Source organism: Embiotoca jacksoni, unplaced genomic scaffold (assembly GCF_022577435.1).
Source record: "Embiotoca jacksoni isolate LCO1_2020_lvr unplaced genomic scaffold, fEmbJac1.0.p SCAF_19, whole genome shotgun sequence".
Classification (NCBI taxonomy): Eukaryota; Metazoa; Chordata; class Actinopteri; family Embiotocidae; genus Embiotoca; species Embiotoca jacksoni.
This window is the reverse complement of record NW_027185329.1, coordinates 8,126,398-8,141,986: the sequence shown is the minus strand read 5'-3', so window position 1 is coordinate 8,141,986 and position 15,589 is coordinate 8,126,398. Positions and strand designations below refer to the sequence as shown.

Below are 15,589 nucleotides of genomic sequence, written 5' to 3'. Positions count from 1 at the left end.
ACAGTAATGCACCATATATTGTAATGGTTTGTTTCCCTCAGAGTTTCCTCTCTCCGGTGGCCTTTGGCTTCGGCTGTGAGTATTTCTCTCAGTATGAGGAGCAGGGTGTGGGCATCCAGTGGACCAACCTGCAGTCCAGCCCTGTGGAGGGAGACTCGTACAGCTTCAGTACCTCCATTATTATGCTTTATGTGGACGCCTTCATCTACGCCATCGCAGCTTGGTACATCGAAGCAGTGTTTCCTGGTACGACACCCGGAGCTTTATCTGACCTCTAAATATAGACGCAGCGTCTAGCCACACTGCAAGATGACCACAGTCTGCTGTCCTGTGTAGAACACTGCAACCTTTTAGTATATGTGTCACTTTTTGTGTTGGACTTGGCTTTTAGTTTGCAGACACAGGACTAGAGATGCAAGTTGAAAGACAGCTATTTCATTAAGACAGAAAAGTTTATTAAAATTTGAAAGTTACAACTTGAACCTTTGGATTTTATGTCGTGAAAAAAGATTTTGATGTTTTGTATTTTACCTTAGTCAGTCCTAGACCTCATTTAATGTTTGAGTTTGTTGTTTTTCCATTTCTTTTTTGCTAATGTTCTGAGAATTTCCAGCCGTGTAAAGAAACATTTTGTAGGTTACAGAACATTATAATCACCACTGGTATCTCAGTGACGCAGATTTTAGTGCTTTGCTAAAAACAGCCTAACAGGCAGTTAAAAAATTTTTTAAATACCAACATTTTCCTTTAGTTGAATGTTTGCATATGTCTGTGTTTTTTTACACCAGGTGAGTATGGGATCCCCAGGCCCTGGCACTTCATCTTTCAGAGCAACTACTGGGGTGGAGTTCCTCTTGAGGTGGGCATGCCGATCCCACCTGCACCGAGAGAGGAAGCTGAAGGTACGTGAAGCTGCTGCACATCTGCTGCACATCTGCAGATGTTTCTGTTTCTCCTCTGAGTTACTCTTTTCTGTTACAGTCTTCTAAAGGGAAAATCATAACTACAGTTTGTAAATATAAGTCACATGACTGAGAAGTAGCTTGTTTATTGGACTGAATTTGAGTAATATGTCATCCGGCCCAGGAACAGATTTTAATTTAGGGTTGAAGGCTGCCCACCGACTTCAAGTCTTCTCTTTATGCTAGTCGAAAGACCGTACTGGCAGGTTTTAATCTTAAAACCATTAACTACAAATAAAGTTAACAAGATGAGACTTTATGATGATTAATTACAAGATTTTTTTAAAAAACAAGGAAGCCAAAGTTCAGTTTGAGTGTCTGTCTAGACTTCACTTCGTTCTGTTTACTCGGGGGTCTGATTCCTGTTACCCAAAATCCCTTTCATTTTGGAGTTTTTGTCTTGCATTTATTTGAAGAATTGAAATTGTGAGCATTTCTGCTGACTTACTACCTTTTATTAATGATAACTGATCATTTTAGAGCATAATGATATTGGTCATTATGTCTGCAATCAGATCACATTGAACCTGAACCCACTAATGTGCCGCTGGGCGTGAGCATTAGAAATCTGGTGAAAATCTACAAGAAGGGAGCGAAACTCGCCGTCAACCACCTCAACATGAAGTTCTACGAGGGACAGATCACGTCTTTCCTCGGCCACAACGGAGCCGGCAAAACCACCACCATGTAAGAGCTTAAAGATGAAATCAGCACTGTTGTCTTCTGCCATTATTTGTTTCAGGGCAGGTTGATGTTTACAGACAAGATAAAATGTAGAAGTAATCTGAGTGGTTGAGTAAGACTTCTCGTGTTAAATAACGGTCACTGTTAGTGGGATCACACACATTTTGTAGCTTTATTTACTGTTATGTTGGTGGATCGCAGTAAGCCAGTATCAGCACTCCTTCAGTTACAATGTAACAGGAGATTGATAAATAATAATACAATTCCAATAATTGGTAAATTCAACAAATCCTTTCTTTGAATGTATCTGATGTTTGTCAGATCTGTCCTGACGGGCCTGTTCCCACCCACCTCTGGGACCGTGTACATCAAGGGGATGGACATCCGCAATGACATGGACATCATCAGAAGGACGCTGGGAGTTTGTCCGCAGCACAATGTCCTGTTTGACATGTAAGGCTCATCAAAATCTCTGCCAACAAGCTGTGATGGCACGTTGTACTTGACTTACTCTGGTTTCATTTGATGGCTTTAATTGTGTATCCACTGTGGTTCACACTTAAGATGTCATCGATCATGTATTGAAATTTGGCACACAAGTCTTGGTATTACAAATAAACATCTAGATTATCTGCTTTTAACTGATGCTAACCTGAAAATACACAGATTTACAGCACATGAATTTTTTGCACACTTTATTTTATTTTAACTGAATAAAAAAAAAAAATGTTTCCCCCCCCATCAATCTATATTTAACCTATACTGACAAAGTCAAAACATGTTTTTAGAAATTTTAAGAATCGAAGATTTTAATTTCCAAAAGTATTCAGACCCTTTGCTGTGGCTCCAAATTGTGTGTCAGGTTTGAAAACACACACACACCTGTGTATATAAATTGGATCGCCCAATTCACTCCGCATGTCAGGACAGAAACTAAGAGACCTGAGACTGGGGTGACGGTTCACCTTCCAGCACAACAATGCCTGATAGCAAGACAACACTGGAGTGGCTTTAGGACAAGTCTGACTGTCCCTGCGTGGCCCAGCTAAAGAAGACTTAAACCCCTTGAGCATCTGTGGACAGACTTGCAGAAGACCTGATGCTTCCATCCAATTTGACGTGTTATGCAGCTTGAGAGGATCTGACACCAAGAATGAGATAAACTGACCAAATCCAGGTGTGCAAAGCTTGTGTAGACTTAACTAAGAAGACTAGGAGCTTTACTGCTGCCAAAGGAGCTTCTAAGAGTACTCAATTAAGGGTCTGATTACTTTTGTAAATGAGCGATTTTCCTTTATTGATTTTGAAGAAATTTGCAAAATTTGCAAAAACATGTTTCCACTTTGTCATTGTGGGTTATTAACTGTTGATTGATGGGGAAAATGTCAACTTTATTTATTTGAAATTAAATTTACAACACCCTAGAGTGTTCATAAAGTAGACTAAATGCTCCCTGACGTGACTGTATTTGAAGGAATAGATTAATTTGACAGATTTTCATATTTTCTCTCTGCGCCTTTCATTTCTCTCACTCAGACTAACAGTGGAGGAGCATGTGTGGTTTTATGGAAGTCTGAAGGGTTTGTCTGGAGAAGAGGTGAGGGCTGAGCTCGACACTTTGCTGGAGGACGTCGGCCTCCTGCACAAACGACATGAACAGACCAAAAACCTCTCCGGTAAAGTCACTAGTTTAACTTCAGTGTGTGAAACAGTATGCAGGTGAAGGGACCAGGTTTGTTTTTTGTAAATTTGAAACCTTCCCTCCATCTGTCTGTCAGGTGGCATGCAGAGGAAGCTTTCTGTGGCGATAGCGTTTGTTGGAGGCTCCAAGGTGGTCGTCCTGGATGAACCTACAGCTGGCGTTGACCCCTACTCCCGCAGAGGGATCTGGGACCTGCTGCTCAAATACCGCAAAGGTCCCGTGGACTCATGGATCTTGTGTTTTCTGAATGGGGGGCATTAGAAGAAAGCACATTTTAAAGGGCCACAAGCCAAATAACCACCAGCTACAATAGGTGCTCCAATTGAAAGGCATGTCAGCTTGGATAGACAAACCAACAACACGGTTTTGGGGTGTCAACCTTTTATTATCTTTACTTGCATTGAAATATGTCAAAATTAGATAAGAGTTTCCCTGTTCTGCATCGCTGCAAAACCTGGGTATGCTTTTCTTTTTAGAAATGTTGCATCTTATTTAAAGACTGGTAGAAAAGAACTCCAATTCGACCTGAAAAAAAAAAAGACAAACATGAGAGCAAAAAAATATCCAAAGGACAAGATAAAAAGTGGTTACTAAGTTTGTTTTTGTGTGCATGTGCCATCTCTCTCCATCAGACCGGACCATCATCTTGTCAACACACTACATGGATGAGGCGGAGTTGCTAGGTGACCGGATCGCCATCATCTCCCAGGGGAGGCTGTGCTGCTGCGGCTCACCACTCTTCCTGAAGTCCCGGCTGGGATCCGGATACTACCTCACTGTGGTGAAGAGGGAAGGTTTGGACATCCACACCCCCAGTGGTTATAGTATCTGCACCAGTACCAGCACCAGCACCAACAAGCTGCCTCCTTTTCCCAAGGTTTGCTTTTGTTTTCGCAGTTTCAGTACAAAATTTAACACGGAGCAATGTTCAGCTTCAAATATGTTTACTTTAGAGGACAGCAACAAATTGTCAGTTGAGTTGTTGTTGTTGTTGTTTTACATCAACTTGTTCGATATTAAGAACCATGCAGGAGTGAAACAAAGTACTTTTACATGTTGACAAGATCGATTTTTATGCATAAATCATAAAAACGTGGTGATCTCTGCTTTGTTCTTCAGGACAGTGAGTCATCGCTGAGTGAAGATACCGGGCTGGGAAGTGAGGAGAGCAACTCATGTGAGTGTTTAACTTCTGTAAGACCTCGACTGAGCTCAAGTGGTTCAGTGTTAATAAAGAGTTAGTATTCACATTTTCTACAAGATCCAGTTTAATGTCGGACTCCTCCTCATCTCCATGGTAGACCTGGCGGCTTTGCTCTCCCTGGTGCAGCACCACATCCCGGGTGCAAGGCTGGTGGAGGAGTCGAGGCGCGAGGCGGTGATCAACCTGCCGCAGACGGCCGCCAAGGACAGCAGCCTGGGGGTTTTCCTGAATGCACTGGATCAGAGACTGGCGGAGCTGGGCATCAGCAGCTATGGGCTGTCAGACAGCACACTAGAGGAGGTGGGATACAGCCACATTTACATGTCACAAGACGGAAAGAAGTATAAAATTATAACTGCAAGCAGTGATATGCGGGCCCTCGCAGCTTCACGTCGGGGATCCAGTGGGTCGGGGCCGCTGGCTCCCCGACGTGCAGCATGCGAGGGTCAGGATATTCCCACTTGCAGTTTTATTTTTTTTCTCGATCTTGTTCCATATTCTTCTTTTTAAAAAAAGGCTTTTTTTAGCAGCTTTAACAGCTTCAAAAACTCGTGAAAGTTGGTGCCTGACACAAGTTTCATGAGGCTTGGAGCATCGTTTGACATTAAACATCAACTTCCTATGTCACGGCGAAACATCAAACTTAGCCGCATCGCCCTGGCTATACTATATACTGTATGCTATATACAATATACTATATACGAATATAGTCTATACTCTATACTCTATACTATATGCTCTATACAATATAGTCTATACTCTATACTCTATACTCTATACTCTATACTAAAATGAATTTTGGGTCACTTTTTGGACGACATGCTATGACTTTTCTTTGAATATTTTGGACAACATACTTTGGATATTTTGGATGACTTTTCATGACTTTTTGGAGTATGACCTTTTTCTGAACTGACATGCATGCCTCAAGTTACTTCTCACTGTGAGGTAACTGCTCTAACACCACTGTGTCATACTCTATCATGTCCGAAATATGAAAAAGAAAAGTCATTTTTGGACTTGTATTTTTTATTTAGTTTTGTATTGTTGTTGACCTTTGGAAGTTGAAACGTTTGGAAAAATTTAAAAAGTTTTGCATACACTACACATTACAGGAATATATTTAATATCACTGCATACCCCCTTGAAAACATGTATATCTACTATCCAAAGAATGTCTGTGGCAATTTTGGTCGCATTTGAATGAATATTTGTGTAAGGTGGAGTTTTAGGTTGCAGTGAGCCAAAGATTTGTCACAATGTTGTCTAATTCCTGGGAAGATTGGTGGTGCAGTAGTTAGCACTACTACCAGAAGGTTTGGGGTTCAATCCCCCCTTTGTCATGACTTAAAAAAAATCATAATTCATTTTTGACTTTGAAAATGCCGGTCATTTTTTGCATGACTTTTGGGTCACTTTTTGGCCGCCACGCCACGCCACGCCATCATTCTTATGATAACTTTTAATTCCAAACATGTTAAGAGGGCACAGACTCAATTTCAAGTCTGTGCGACAAAATCTGAAGGAATTTGTTAAAGTACAACGTGCGAATCGCCGAAAATGGCGACTAAATTCAAAATGGCGCACTTCCTGCTGAGTTGACATAATGGTGCAATGTAACTTTTTTGTACGTCTAAGTGTGATACACATGTCCACCGAATTTCGTGCATGTAGGTAAATGGAGTGGCCGGGACATCTGTTTAGGGGGCGCTAGCGAGCCATTTGGCCACGCCCACTCGCGATTCCACTAAAACACCAAATTTTTCGCTGGGAGAGACGGGTGTACCAACTTTCATGAGTTTTTGAATATGATAAAGCCTCCAAAAATGCAGTTGTTTACAGAGAATCATAATAATCGCTTGGATAACAATAGGGCTTTTGCACCATCGGTGCTCGGGCCTTAATTACAGAACAGATACCAGACTCAGTCAGTCAGTTTTTATATATAATAATATCTGCATAATACCTCTTTCACTTGTACATTTAGATACATATAGATGCCTAGTTAAAGTGAAATCCTTCTGAGTTTTTACTGGAAGCAATTTTGAAGATGTGAAAAGGATATTTGATCAAATACATCAAATTTAACAATACTATCTGGCAGCTTGTAAAGGCCAGCTTGGTTAGCAGTAGACTGATAGCAAAAAATTTAATTAAAAAATTGTAAATCAACAATCCTAACACAGCTGTAAGAAAAAAAAAATCTGTGAAATACTACCTATTTATCATACTGTGCACCAAATTTATTGTCAGCTAGTTTATTTGAGTGCTTGAATTCTGACTATGTAAATATCCATGTCATGTCCAAAAGCATGCGCAACTCTCTGCTAACATTAAGTGTCTAAAATCTGAATTTACTACTCAGTAGATTAAAATATTCAGTGTACGTTTTATAGTAAAATAGTGAATGAAGTGTGAGTGAAGGGTGTGTGGGTGTGTGTGGGTGTGTGTGTGTGAGGCATTAGTCATCGCTGTGATTCCCAGTAGATTTAGCAGGTCTTTTCAGGAAGGCTGGGTATTTGTGGAGCAGCTACGCTCATAATGGGCTTAGCATTAGCATCAGATTAGCACTGATAGCAGACTTTTCAGACCTGATAGATTTGCTCTGTGGGAATTAGCCACACACTCTGTGCTCTTTTGACCTCTGAGTAAAGCCACAGGATGACTTCTTCGCTGCCACCTGCTGTCTGCAGGACGAGACGGTGCCTCAGTTTGAACAGGAAGCTGCATTAGTTGACAGTTTTATTGGAAATGTCTCCGTCTTGGGCCTGCAACAGAGAAAGTATCATGTCTCTTTTAAGTGAGGCCGTGTAGATTTACCCAAATATAATTCTTCATTGTCAGGAAGTGAATTTTTCTTTTCACACTCCTTCAAAAAGTACCTTATTGTGTTCGTAAAGAGGAATTAATTCTTTCACCCTGACCATCCTGTTCCTTTCCAGATCTTTCTGCGGGTAGCAGAGGAAACTGGTGTGGACGCTGAACCAGAGCTGCAGGCTGAACCTCCTAACAACCAGCCGCAGCCTTCAGGGCAGAGAGCTGAGGGGCAACCTGCTGAAGAACCAGAGACAGGTGTGCACACACACTCAGACGCATACTGTAGCTTTGTGTGGATACCGCTCATCATGTACAGCTCGTCTCTTGTTTCATGTCCCATTGTGACTGTTTGTTTCCATAATGCTGCCAGGAGGGAAAAGGCTTCGTAAACAAGGTACCTTCAGCTCACCACCTGCTGAAAATAATCATTAGACAGAAAGAATACGTGTTTTTATTTCTCCCCAAGATTAAATTCACAATACTTGTAAAATGTATGTTCTTGTACTTCCTAGTTTTGACTCTCAAAGAATTATGGGTTAATAGAAACTTAACACAGAAATTTGAATTCCAAATTTTACATGCATTCAGGGTTTCTCTCTTAAATCTAAAGACTGAAAATCCATAAGGCATAAACACTCCACTGAAATTAGATATTTAAATGTCAGTAGCTGTTTAGGCTAGATTGAGGCACCACACACCACAGCTATTCACTAGCAGTAGGTTAAATAATTAAATGCAAAAGTTGATAAATAGGCAAATTGTAAAATCCATAACAATGTGTCGGTCAGCTGTTATGTCACGTTTCTACTGTAGTTTTCTGTGGTTGTGATCTGAGAGGAATCTCCATCATATCAAAGGTGTCCATGTCATGTCTCGCTCCATGCCAACTATATCGGTGTAAGTTCTCACACTGTGTTTATCGGGCCTGCAGAACCTCAGGAGACAGACCTGCTGAGTGGAGACGGTCGAGGTGGGGTTCCTCTGACCGGCTGGTGGCTGACGTGGCAGCAGCTGAGAGCTCTCTTCATCAAACGCTGGCTCTACGCTCGGAGGAGCCGCAGGGGGTTCTTCGCTCAGGTGCGTCCAAAGACCATCTGCCAGCAGAGGATTATGGTTCCCATAATGTCCACCCAGTTTAATCAGTTGATTTTGTCAACTGAAAATGTTTTGCTCGTGGACTCCTCAAGTTTTTGTAGTTTATTTTTCTGTAGAAAAGTGTATCTATATGTCATTAGACACAGACAATAAGAGTTGAATCTTCTCTTCAAGTTGATCCTGTGAAGTGACAGTGATTTGTGCTTCAGATTGTTCTGCCTGCTGTGTTCGTGCTGGTCGCCCTGCTCTTCAGCCTTATTGTTCCTCCATTCGGGAAGTACCCCAATCTGCAGTTGCAGCCCTGGATGTACGGAGAGCAGTACACCTTCTTCAGGTAGGACTGCACCCAAACACTCTCCAATTACCTTAGTCTGCACTGTTTCCTCTGTTGTGAATTAGTCTGATCTGCTCTGTCACTCGGACAGAGGTTACAAGCTACAAACTGCTGGTCGTTTACTCACTTAATGTTGTCACAGTTTCCCTTACCTATGGTTTAATATTGACAGCAACGACGCCCCTGGGAGCCCAGCCATGGAGAACCTGCTGGAAGCTCTGCTGGACCGCCCAGGCTTTGGTACCAAGTGCATGGAGAAAGAGGAGGAGGACAACAGCAAGTAAGACCATCTGTGCAAACACAAGACTTTGTCTCAGTTTGAGTAGTGAAGGGAGTAGTAAAGGAAGTGGGACACATGGTTCTGAGACATCAGGATCTTCAACATAGTACAAAAAAAAGTATGAAAAACATGATAGACGGTAGATGGTAGAAATAAAACCACCTTTTCTGGGTTTTTCTCAAAGTGTAATTTTTTGATTGAGAGTATTAAACAATATGTGACCTCCACTGGTAGAAGTAGTGGTATCAGCATATTTCAACATCCGCTATAAGCTAATTTATGGGTTTGGGAGAATCTGTATTCCTTTTAAATATATTCATTGGTTTAATGCACTTGAACGTGATACCAGACATTCGTAAAGTGTTCAGTGATTGAACCTTCTCCCTGCAGGAGCCCCCAGTGTGAAGCTGAGCGGAGTGGCCTGTTCACGAGGCCACAGTTATCCTACGCCACCTGGCAGATGTTTAACAGAGGCAACTGGAGCAAAGACAGACCTTCACCTGATTGTCAGTGCAGCACAGAGAAGGTCCGCCGGATGCTGCCCGACTGCCCGCAGGGTGCTGGTGGGATTCCTCCTCCGCAGGTCAGTGTGGTGTCAGATCCGGCTGATTTACTGCGAATGTTCTGGATTCTGCTACAGAGGTTTCAGATTGGACTGAAAATATTACCAGTTAACTGAAAACTGATCTAAAGGCAAAACACAGCTAAAATTATCTGAAGCCTGATGACATTTTTTTATTGACGGTTCACTTGTTTATGTTATTATATGGTGTAATATGCTGTAGCGTGTGTCTGTATTGAATTGGGCCCTACTAGACCATTTCAATTTGTTAATTTTCAGATGAAGAGGGTGACTGGAGACATCCTTCAAAATCTGACAAGTTATAACATCTCTGATTACCTGGTGAAGACCTACTCTCAAATCCTCAAGAAAAGGTACCTTATGAACTCAACACAATAAGGTGCATTATTTATTGTATTTGTTACCTATGTTCAACAGTGTGTGTTTTTGTTTTAAAGCAGATTGTTGGACATTTAAATATAGTTTTGATTTATTTGCATCCCAATAAAGATAATGCTTCACCATAATCATATATGCTATTTGACTGTGTAAACTCTCCTTGATTGACATTTTTCTGTCATTTTTGAAGCCTAATTACATAATGATCTTAAACTTTTTTCCTCTGTGATAAACAGCCTAAAAACCAAGAAGTGGGTGAATGAGTTCAGGTAAGTTGCATCTAAAATATCTGCAGTACTCATTCTGTAGCTGTGATTTGTGTCAATTAACCATCATACTTGTTTTAAGTTTACTCTGCTGAAAGACTGTTATAATAGTTCTAAAAGTTATTTACAGTTTAACTTCTGTTGCAGATATGGAGGCTTCTCTCTCGGCGGCAGTGCCACGCAGACTGTATCACAGGTTCATCATCTCCAAGACTCCGTCATGGCAATCAGGACTCGTTACCGAGTCCCACAGGTACAGTAAGATCTGAAGGTTGTTTAGCAACACTGATGTCTCCTTAATGTTTGTGACTTCATGTTTTGATGCCTTCATTTTCTTTTGTTCATCACAGAACAGTTCACTGGATCATCTGCTAAACAGACTGCCAGAGTTTGTGGGAGGACTAAACAGTCAAAACAATGTCAAGGTAAATGGTTGTCAAGTCCAGTGTATTATTTTTCTGCTTCTTTGCCAAATGAAGAAAATCAGACTTTGTGTTTGAATATTTCCAGCAGCTCCGACAGCATTTCAGTTACTTTGGTCAGAGCTCTTTTCCATTTTAAATGTCATTTCTGTATTTGCTGTACTCAGGTGTGGTACAACAACAAAGGTTGGCACGCCATGGTGTCTTTTGTCAACGTGATGAACAACGGGTTGCTGAGAGCGAGCCTCCCGCCTGGTCCAGAGAGGAGAAGACACGGCATCACGGCCTACAATCATCCAATCAACCTCACCAAGGAGCAACTCACTGAAATGGCCATGTGAGTTCACTGTACTGGAGATTTAGGTTTAGATTTTCCATATTCTTTGAAAAGGGAAAGCAGTGATGCAAATATGTAGTAAATGCACCAAAATGTTTAAAAACAAATCAAAACAATTGTCAGGCAGTATTTTGTTTTTTCACAAAATATCTTTTCTTGTATTTTAATGTGTGTTTCCGCCTGCTTTCTCTTCCAGGATGACCACATCAGTAGATGTTCTGGTTTCCATCTGTGTGATCTTTGCCATGTCCTTCGTACCGGCCAGTTTCATCCTTTTTCTGATTGAGGAGCGAGTCAGCAAAGCCAAACACCTGCAGTTTGTCAGCGGGGTCAAACCCATCCTCTACTGGCTGGCCAACTTTCTCTGGGACATGGTCAGTATTCAAAAGGAAGGAGAAGAGACATCTTTGTCACTCCAGCAGGCACACAACCTGAAACAGAAACCGCACACTTTCTCTTATATTCAAGCACTGTCAGGCTTATCATGTTTAGAAGGTGTAAGATCTCCCCCCAGTTTTTCAGTCGATGATCTGCATTACTTTATCAACAGCAGAGATTAATATTCACTGGCTCGTATACAACATGAGGCTCTTTTTACTGAATTTTATTGTTGTCATTTTCTCAGTTAAACTACACCGTCCCGGCCACCATGGTGGTGCTGATCTTCATCAGTTTCCAGCAGCAGTCGTACGTCTCTGAGACCAACCTGCCGGCTCTCGTCCTTCTCCTCCTGCTCTACGGGTGCGTTTCAGCAGTCTGTCACACTTCTAAGATCTCTTATCTTAAATAAGGAAATAAGTGTGTCTGTCTTTTCTGATTGGATAACCTAATGATCCTTTCTAGGTGGTCCATAACCCCTCTGATGTACCCAGCATCCTTTTTGTTCTCCGTGCCGAGCACAGCTTATGTGGTGCTGACCTCCATCAACCTCTTCATTGGAATCAACGGCAGCGTCGCCACCTTCGTCCTTGAGCTGTTTGTAGATGAGGTATAAACTGATCCAGTCTGAGGGCCGGAGTATACGACATCATAAAAATAAGCAATCATTTGAATGAATGCTCCTTTAACTGGTACATGCTTTGTGGATGATTTTGTCTTTCCAGCATCTCAATGAAGTCAACAGGATTCTGAAGAAGGTGTTTTTAATCTTCCCTCATTTCTGCTTGGGACGAGGACTCATCGACATGGCCAAGAACCAGGCCATGGCAGACGCCTTCCAGAGACTCGGTACCTGAATGTCAGCCTCTAAAAAGATATCTGCCTTTACCTCAGGACACTGTAAAGTTGTTTGTTTTCATTCTTGCTGCTCATTCCTGTTTTTGTAGACAAAAGAAGATTTTCATCAGGAGTGTATACAAACACTTGACCTGCATGTTAGACACGGCATTAAATATATACAAAAAGACATGTGTGTAAATAAAGAATGTGTCTGTGTCCTCTGCAGGCACCAAACAGACTCTGGACCCTCTTCAGTGGGACTTTGTCGGGAAGAACCTGTTCGCCATGGCAGCTGAAGGTGTTATCTTCTTCATCTTCACTATTCTCCTGCAGTACAAGTTCTTCATTCGCTTCAGGTATGTTTAACTATCTCCCCTTTTTTTTTCCCAGTTTTTTTTTTGTCATCTCAGAACTTCTCTACCATTCATCAGATGATACACAGTGTTTGAACATTATTAGTGTTTCAGCACAGTGGCAGTAACCATTGACGTGTTCAGTTATGGTTATTTTTTTTCTTTACTTAGATCTCCTGCAGGAGTTTAAAGCATAAAGTACCATTGCAATTTGTTTATGTCATCATGAATGTTTGTCAGATGAATGAATAAAAATCCGACTAAATAAATCATGAATTAATTAGACGAATTTTGTAGTTTGTAGATGAGATAAATGAACGTGTCTGTCTGTGTTGAAACCGGACACAGATTGTTTTCATAGTTACACCATTCCACAGTAGCAGAGCTTTATAATACAGAGGGATGTTTTCTCTTTCTTCAGGCCGTGGTGGACAAATCCTGTGATGCCTCCTCTCGGTCCGGAGGACGAGGACGTCGCCAGGGAGAGAGAGAGGGTCAAACGTGGCAGAGCCCAGTTCGACATTCTCACCATGTTCGACCTGAGCAAGGTACAAAGATAAACAGTACAACTGGAACTGTCTGTGTCATCGTCCTCCTCTCCAACACTGTTGTGGCTGAATCTCTGCTTTTAGCTGACTTTGATGAAATGACAACGCTTACAAATGATTTACACTTCTTATTTAAATCCTGTTTGTAAGAACTGGATGTGTATTCTTGTTTGTTTGTCTGCCATCATACCTACAACTGTAAACCAATGCATAAATTGTCACAGAATCACAACAAAAAGGCACATTTCTGTTAACTGACAACTACTTTATTGGCCAATTTATTTATCATACAGTTGCTTCACAATAAAAGCCCCTGTTTTCTCCTCGGATACATAGTGACGTCCGCTCTTATACAGATAATAACTTGTGCAACTCAATATAATGCAACCAGTGCAGTTTTTTTTTATATCTGAAACATCTTTTTGCACCCTCACATGCGTTCAGTCACACCGATGAGCTCTCTCCTCTACTTCTGGTCCGACACTGACATACTGCTGCTCTCCACGACTGCATCACTGTGAAGTCACATTTGATAACTTTTTGTCTTTCAGGTTTATAAATCAGGCAGAAAGCCGGCGGTAGATCGTCTTTGTCTTGGGATTCCCCGCGGTGAGGTGAGAGTTACACACCAAATGATCACGTCGCAGTGCAGTGACGACAGACACACGTTTGTAACTTCCAGCTCTGTCTTTGTCATCTGTTCAGTCAATATCTGAGATCTTTGCTAGTTTGCTCAGTTCAGGTGATGTATCATAATGATTATTTTATTACTGGTACTGTTATTATTTCTACTTTAGCTGCTGCTTCTACAGCTACTGTTAATACTTCTACAAGTAGTGCTGCAGTTTCTACAAATACTGTAACTTCTTACTCCTGCTGCTAATACTGCTCCTACTGTTTCAGCTCCTACTATAGCTACTACAAGCTTATGCTGCTTAAAGGTTATGTTAAGTGGGAATAAAATATGTTTGTAAAATGGTGTTGTTCTGTGTCTTCCCTCCAGTGTTTCGGCCTGCTCGGGGTGAACGGAGCAGGGAAGACTTCTACATTTCGTATGCTGACTGGTGATACACCCATCACACACGGAAAGGCTTTCCTCAGTAACCACAGGTAAGAAACTTGGTCACAGCTGCAGTGACTTCAACCTCTACAAAAGCTTTGTATTACTAAATCCCTGATATCATCTGTTTGGTTCTCAGTGTTCTGACAGACATGGAGCAAGTCCACCAGCTGATGGGTTACTGTCCGCAGTTTGACGCCATCAGTGACCTGCTGACGGGTCGGGAACATTTGGAGCTGTACGCCCGCCTGCGGGGAGTGCCAGAGGTGTCTGTCACCAAGGTAACTTCACGTAAAAGATAAGCCTGAAGGTACAATGAATGAAGAAAGATGCAGTGAAGAGTTGTTGTCTTTATATAAAACGTCTTATGTTACCTTGAGAGGTCAAAGGTCGGGGCAACCCAGTAGCTGAGTGGTAAGGGCTCGTACCACATGCAGCGAGTCCTCTGGCCGGATATTTACTGCATGTTTTTCCCCTGTTCCCTTTCGCCACTTTTCTTCTCTGTCTACTCAGCGCTATCTTAACAAAGTCAAAAATGGATTTGGGCCAGTTGTTTACACTGAACATGCTGCTCTGTCTCAGTGATGTATGTTACTCTGCTGCTCTGTAGGTGGCGCAGTGGGGGGTGAAGAGGCTGGGGCTGACCCAGTATGCAGAGCAGGAGGCCGGAGGCTACAGCGGAGGCAACAAGAGGAAACTCTCCACGGCCATCTCCCTCATCGGTGCTCCACCTGTTATATTCCTGGTGAGGATTAAACAGAACAGCTGGAGAGCAAAAGCTTGATTCACGAAACCAAGGATGAACCTCTCAGAAATGAGTGACCTCGATCCATAACGTACATTATCTTAACTCACATATTGCTCTTTGTTTCCTTCCTTCACCTGCTGTCAGGATGAGCCCACCACTGGTATGGACCCAAAAGCCAAAAGGTTTTTGTGGAACTGCATCCTCAGCGTCACCAAAGAGGGAAGAGCTGTAGTTCTCACCTCCCACAGGTAGGAGGAGATGGACTCTGAATTATCATGTACAAACCCAAGAGAAGGGGATTTTAGTCCAAGACAGGGGATGACACAACTCACTTCTCCATCACACCACACAAACATGATGCAAAGAAAAAAAATCATCTACTGCTGTCGTTACAGCTAAAGCTTTATTTAGAGTGTAAATGTTAATGTGTTTTACTCTGTGTCTGTTTGGTCAGTATGGAGGAGTGTGAGGCTCTCTGCACCAGGATGGCCATCATGGTCAACGGCAGGTTTCAGTGTCTCGGATCTGTACAACACCTGAAGAACAGGTAACCACACACTACACTCCTTCCCGATTTAATGTTTGTGTATTCAGTCTA

At 42.0% G+C, this 15,589-nt stretch overlaps 1 protein-coding gene across 2 annotated transcripts in view; it reads left to right on the top strand.

The window, feature by feature from the left end:
* The window catches only part of abca7 (ATP-binding cassette, sub-family A (ABC1), member 7), a 30,156-nt gene that overhangs the window by 10,828 nt on the left and 3,739 nt on the right, over positions 1-15,589 (top strand). The window contains exons 17-48 of one of the 2 annotated variants that reach the window (XM_069153337.1): positions 42-246; positions 789-902; positions 1,478-1,649; positions 1,968-2,099; positions 3,183-3,322; positions 3,425-3,562; positions 3,981-4,225; positions 4,468-4,525; positions 4,650-4,852; positions 7,495-7,624; positions 7,740-7,763; positions 8,301-8,446; positions 8,674-8,798; positions 8,971-9,078; positions 9,469-9,661; positions 9,920-10,014; positions 10,276-10,308; positions 10,453-10,558; positions 10,656-10,730; positions 10,895-11,064; positions 11,261-11,438; positions 11,690-11,805; positions 11,908-12,052; positions 12,168-12,291; positions 12,509-12,638; positions 13,057-13,183; positions 13,735-13,797; positions 14,187-14,293; positions 14,383-14,524; positions 14,854-14,988; positions 15,136-15,239; positions 15,446-15,538. In XM_069153337.1, the coding sequence (XP_069009438.1) occupies positions 42-246; positions 789-902; positions 1,478-1,649; positions 1,968-2,099; positions 3,183-3,322; positions 3,425-3,562; positions 3,981-4,225; positions 4,468-4,525; positions 4,650-4,852; positions 7,495-7,624; positions 7,740-7,763; positions 8,301-8,446; positions 8,674-8,798; positions 8,971-9,078; positions 9,469-9,661; positions 9,920-10,014; positions 10,276-10,308; positions 10,453-10,558; positions 10,656-10,730; positions 10,895-11,064; positions 11,261-11,438; positions 11,690-11,805; positions 11,908-12,052; positions 12,168-12,291; positions 12,509-12,638; positions 13,057-13,183; positions 13,735-13,797; positions 14,187-14,293; positions 14,383-14,524; positions 14,854-14,988; positions 15,136-15,239; positions 15,446-15,538 (4,076 nt within the window). The remainder of the gene's footprint in view (positions 1-41; positions 247-788; positions 903-1,477; positions 1,650-1,967; positions 2,100-3,182; positions 3,323-3,424; positions 3,563-3,980; positions 4,226-4,467; positions 4,526-4,649; positions 4,853-7,494; positions 7,625-7,739; positions 7,764-8,300; positions 8,447-8,673; positions 8,799-8,970; positions 9,079-9,468; positions 9,662-9,919; positions 10,015-10,275; positions 10,309-10,452; positions 10,559-10,655; positions 10,731-10,894; positions 11,065-11,260; positions 11,439-11,689; positions 11,806-11,907; positions 12,053-12,167; positions 12,292-12,508; positions 12,639-13,056; positions 13,184-13,734; positions 13,798-14,186; positions 14,294-14,382; positions 14,525-14,853; positions 14,989-15,135; positions 15,240-15,445; positions 15,539-15,589) is intronic. The other variant, XM_069153338.1, reaches the window with a different exon arrangement.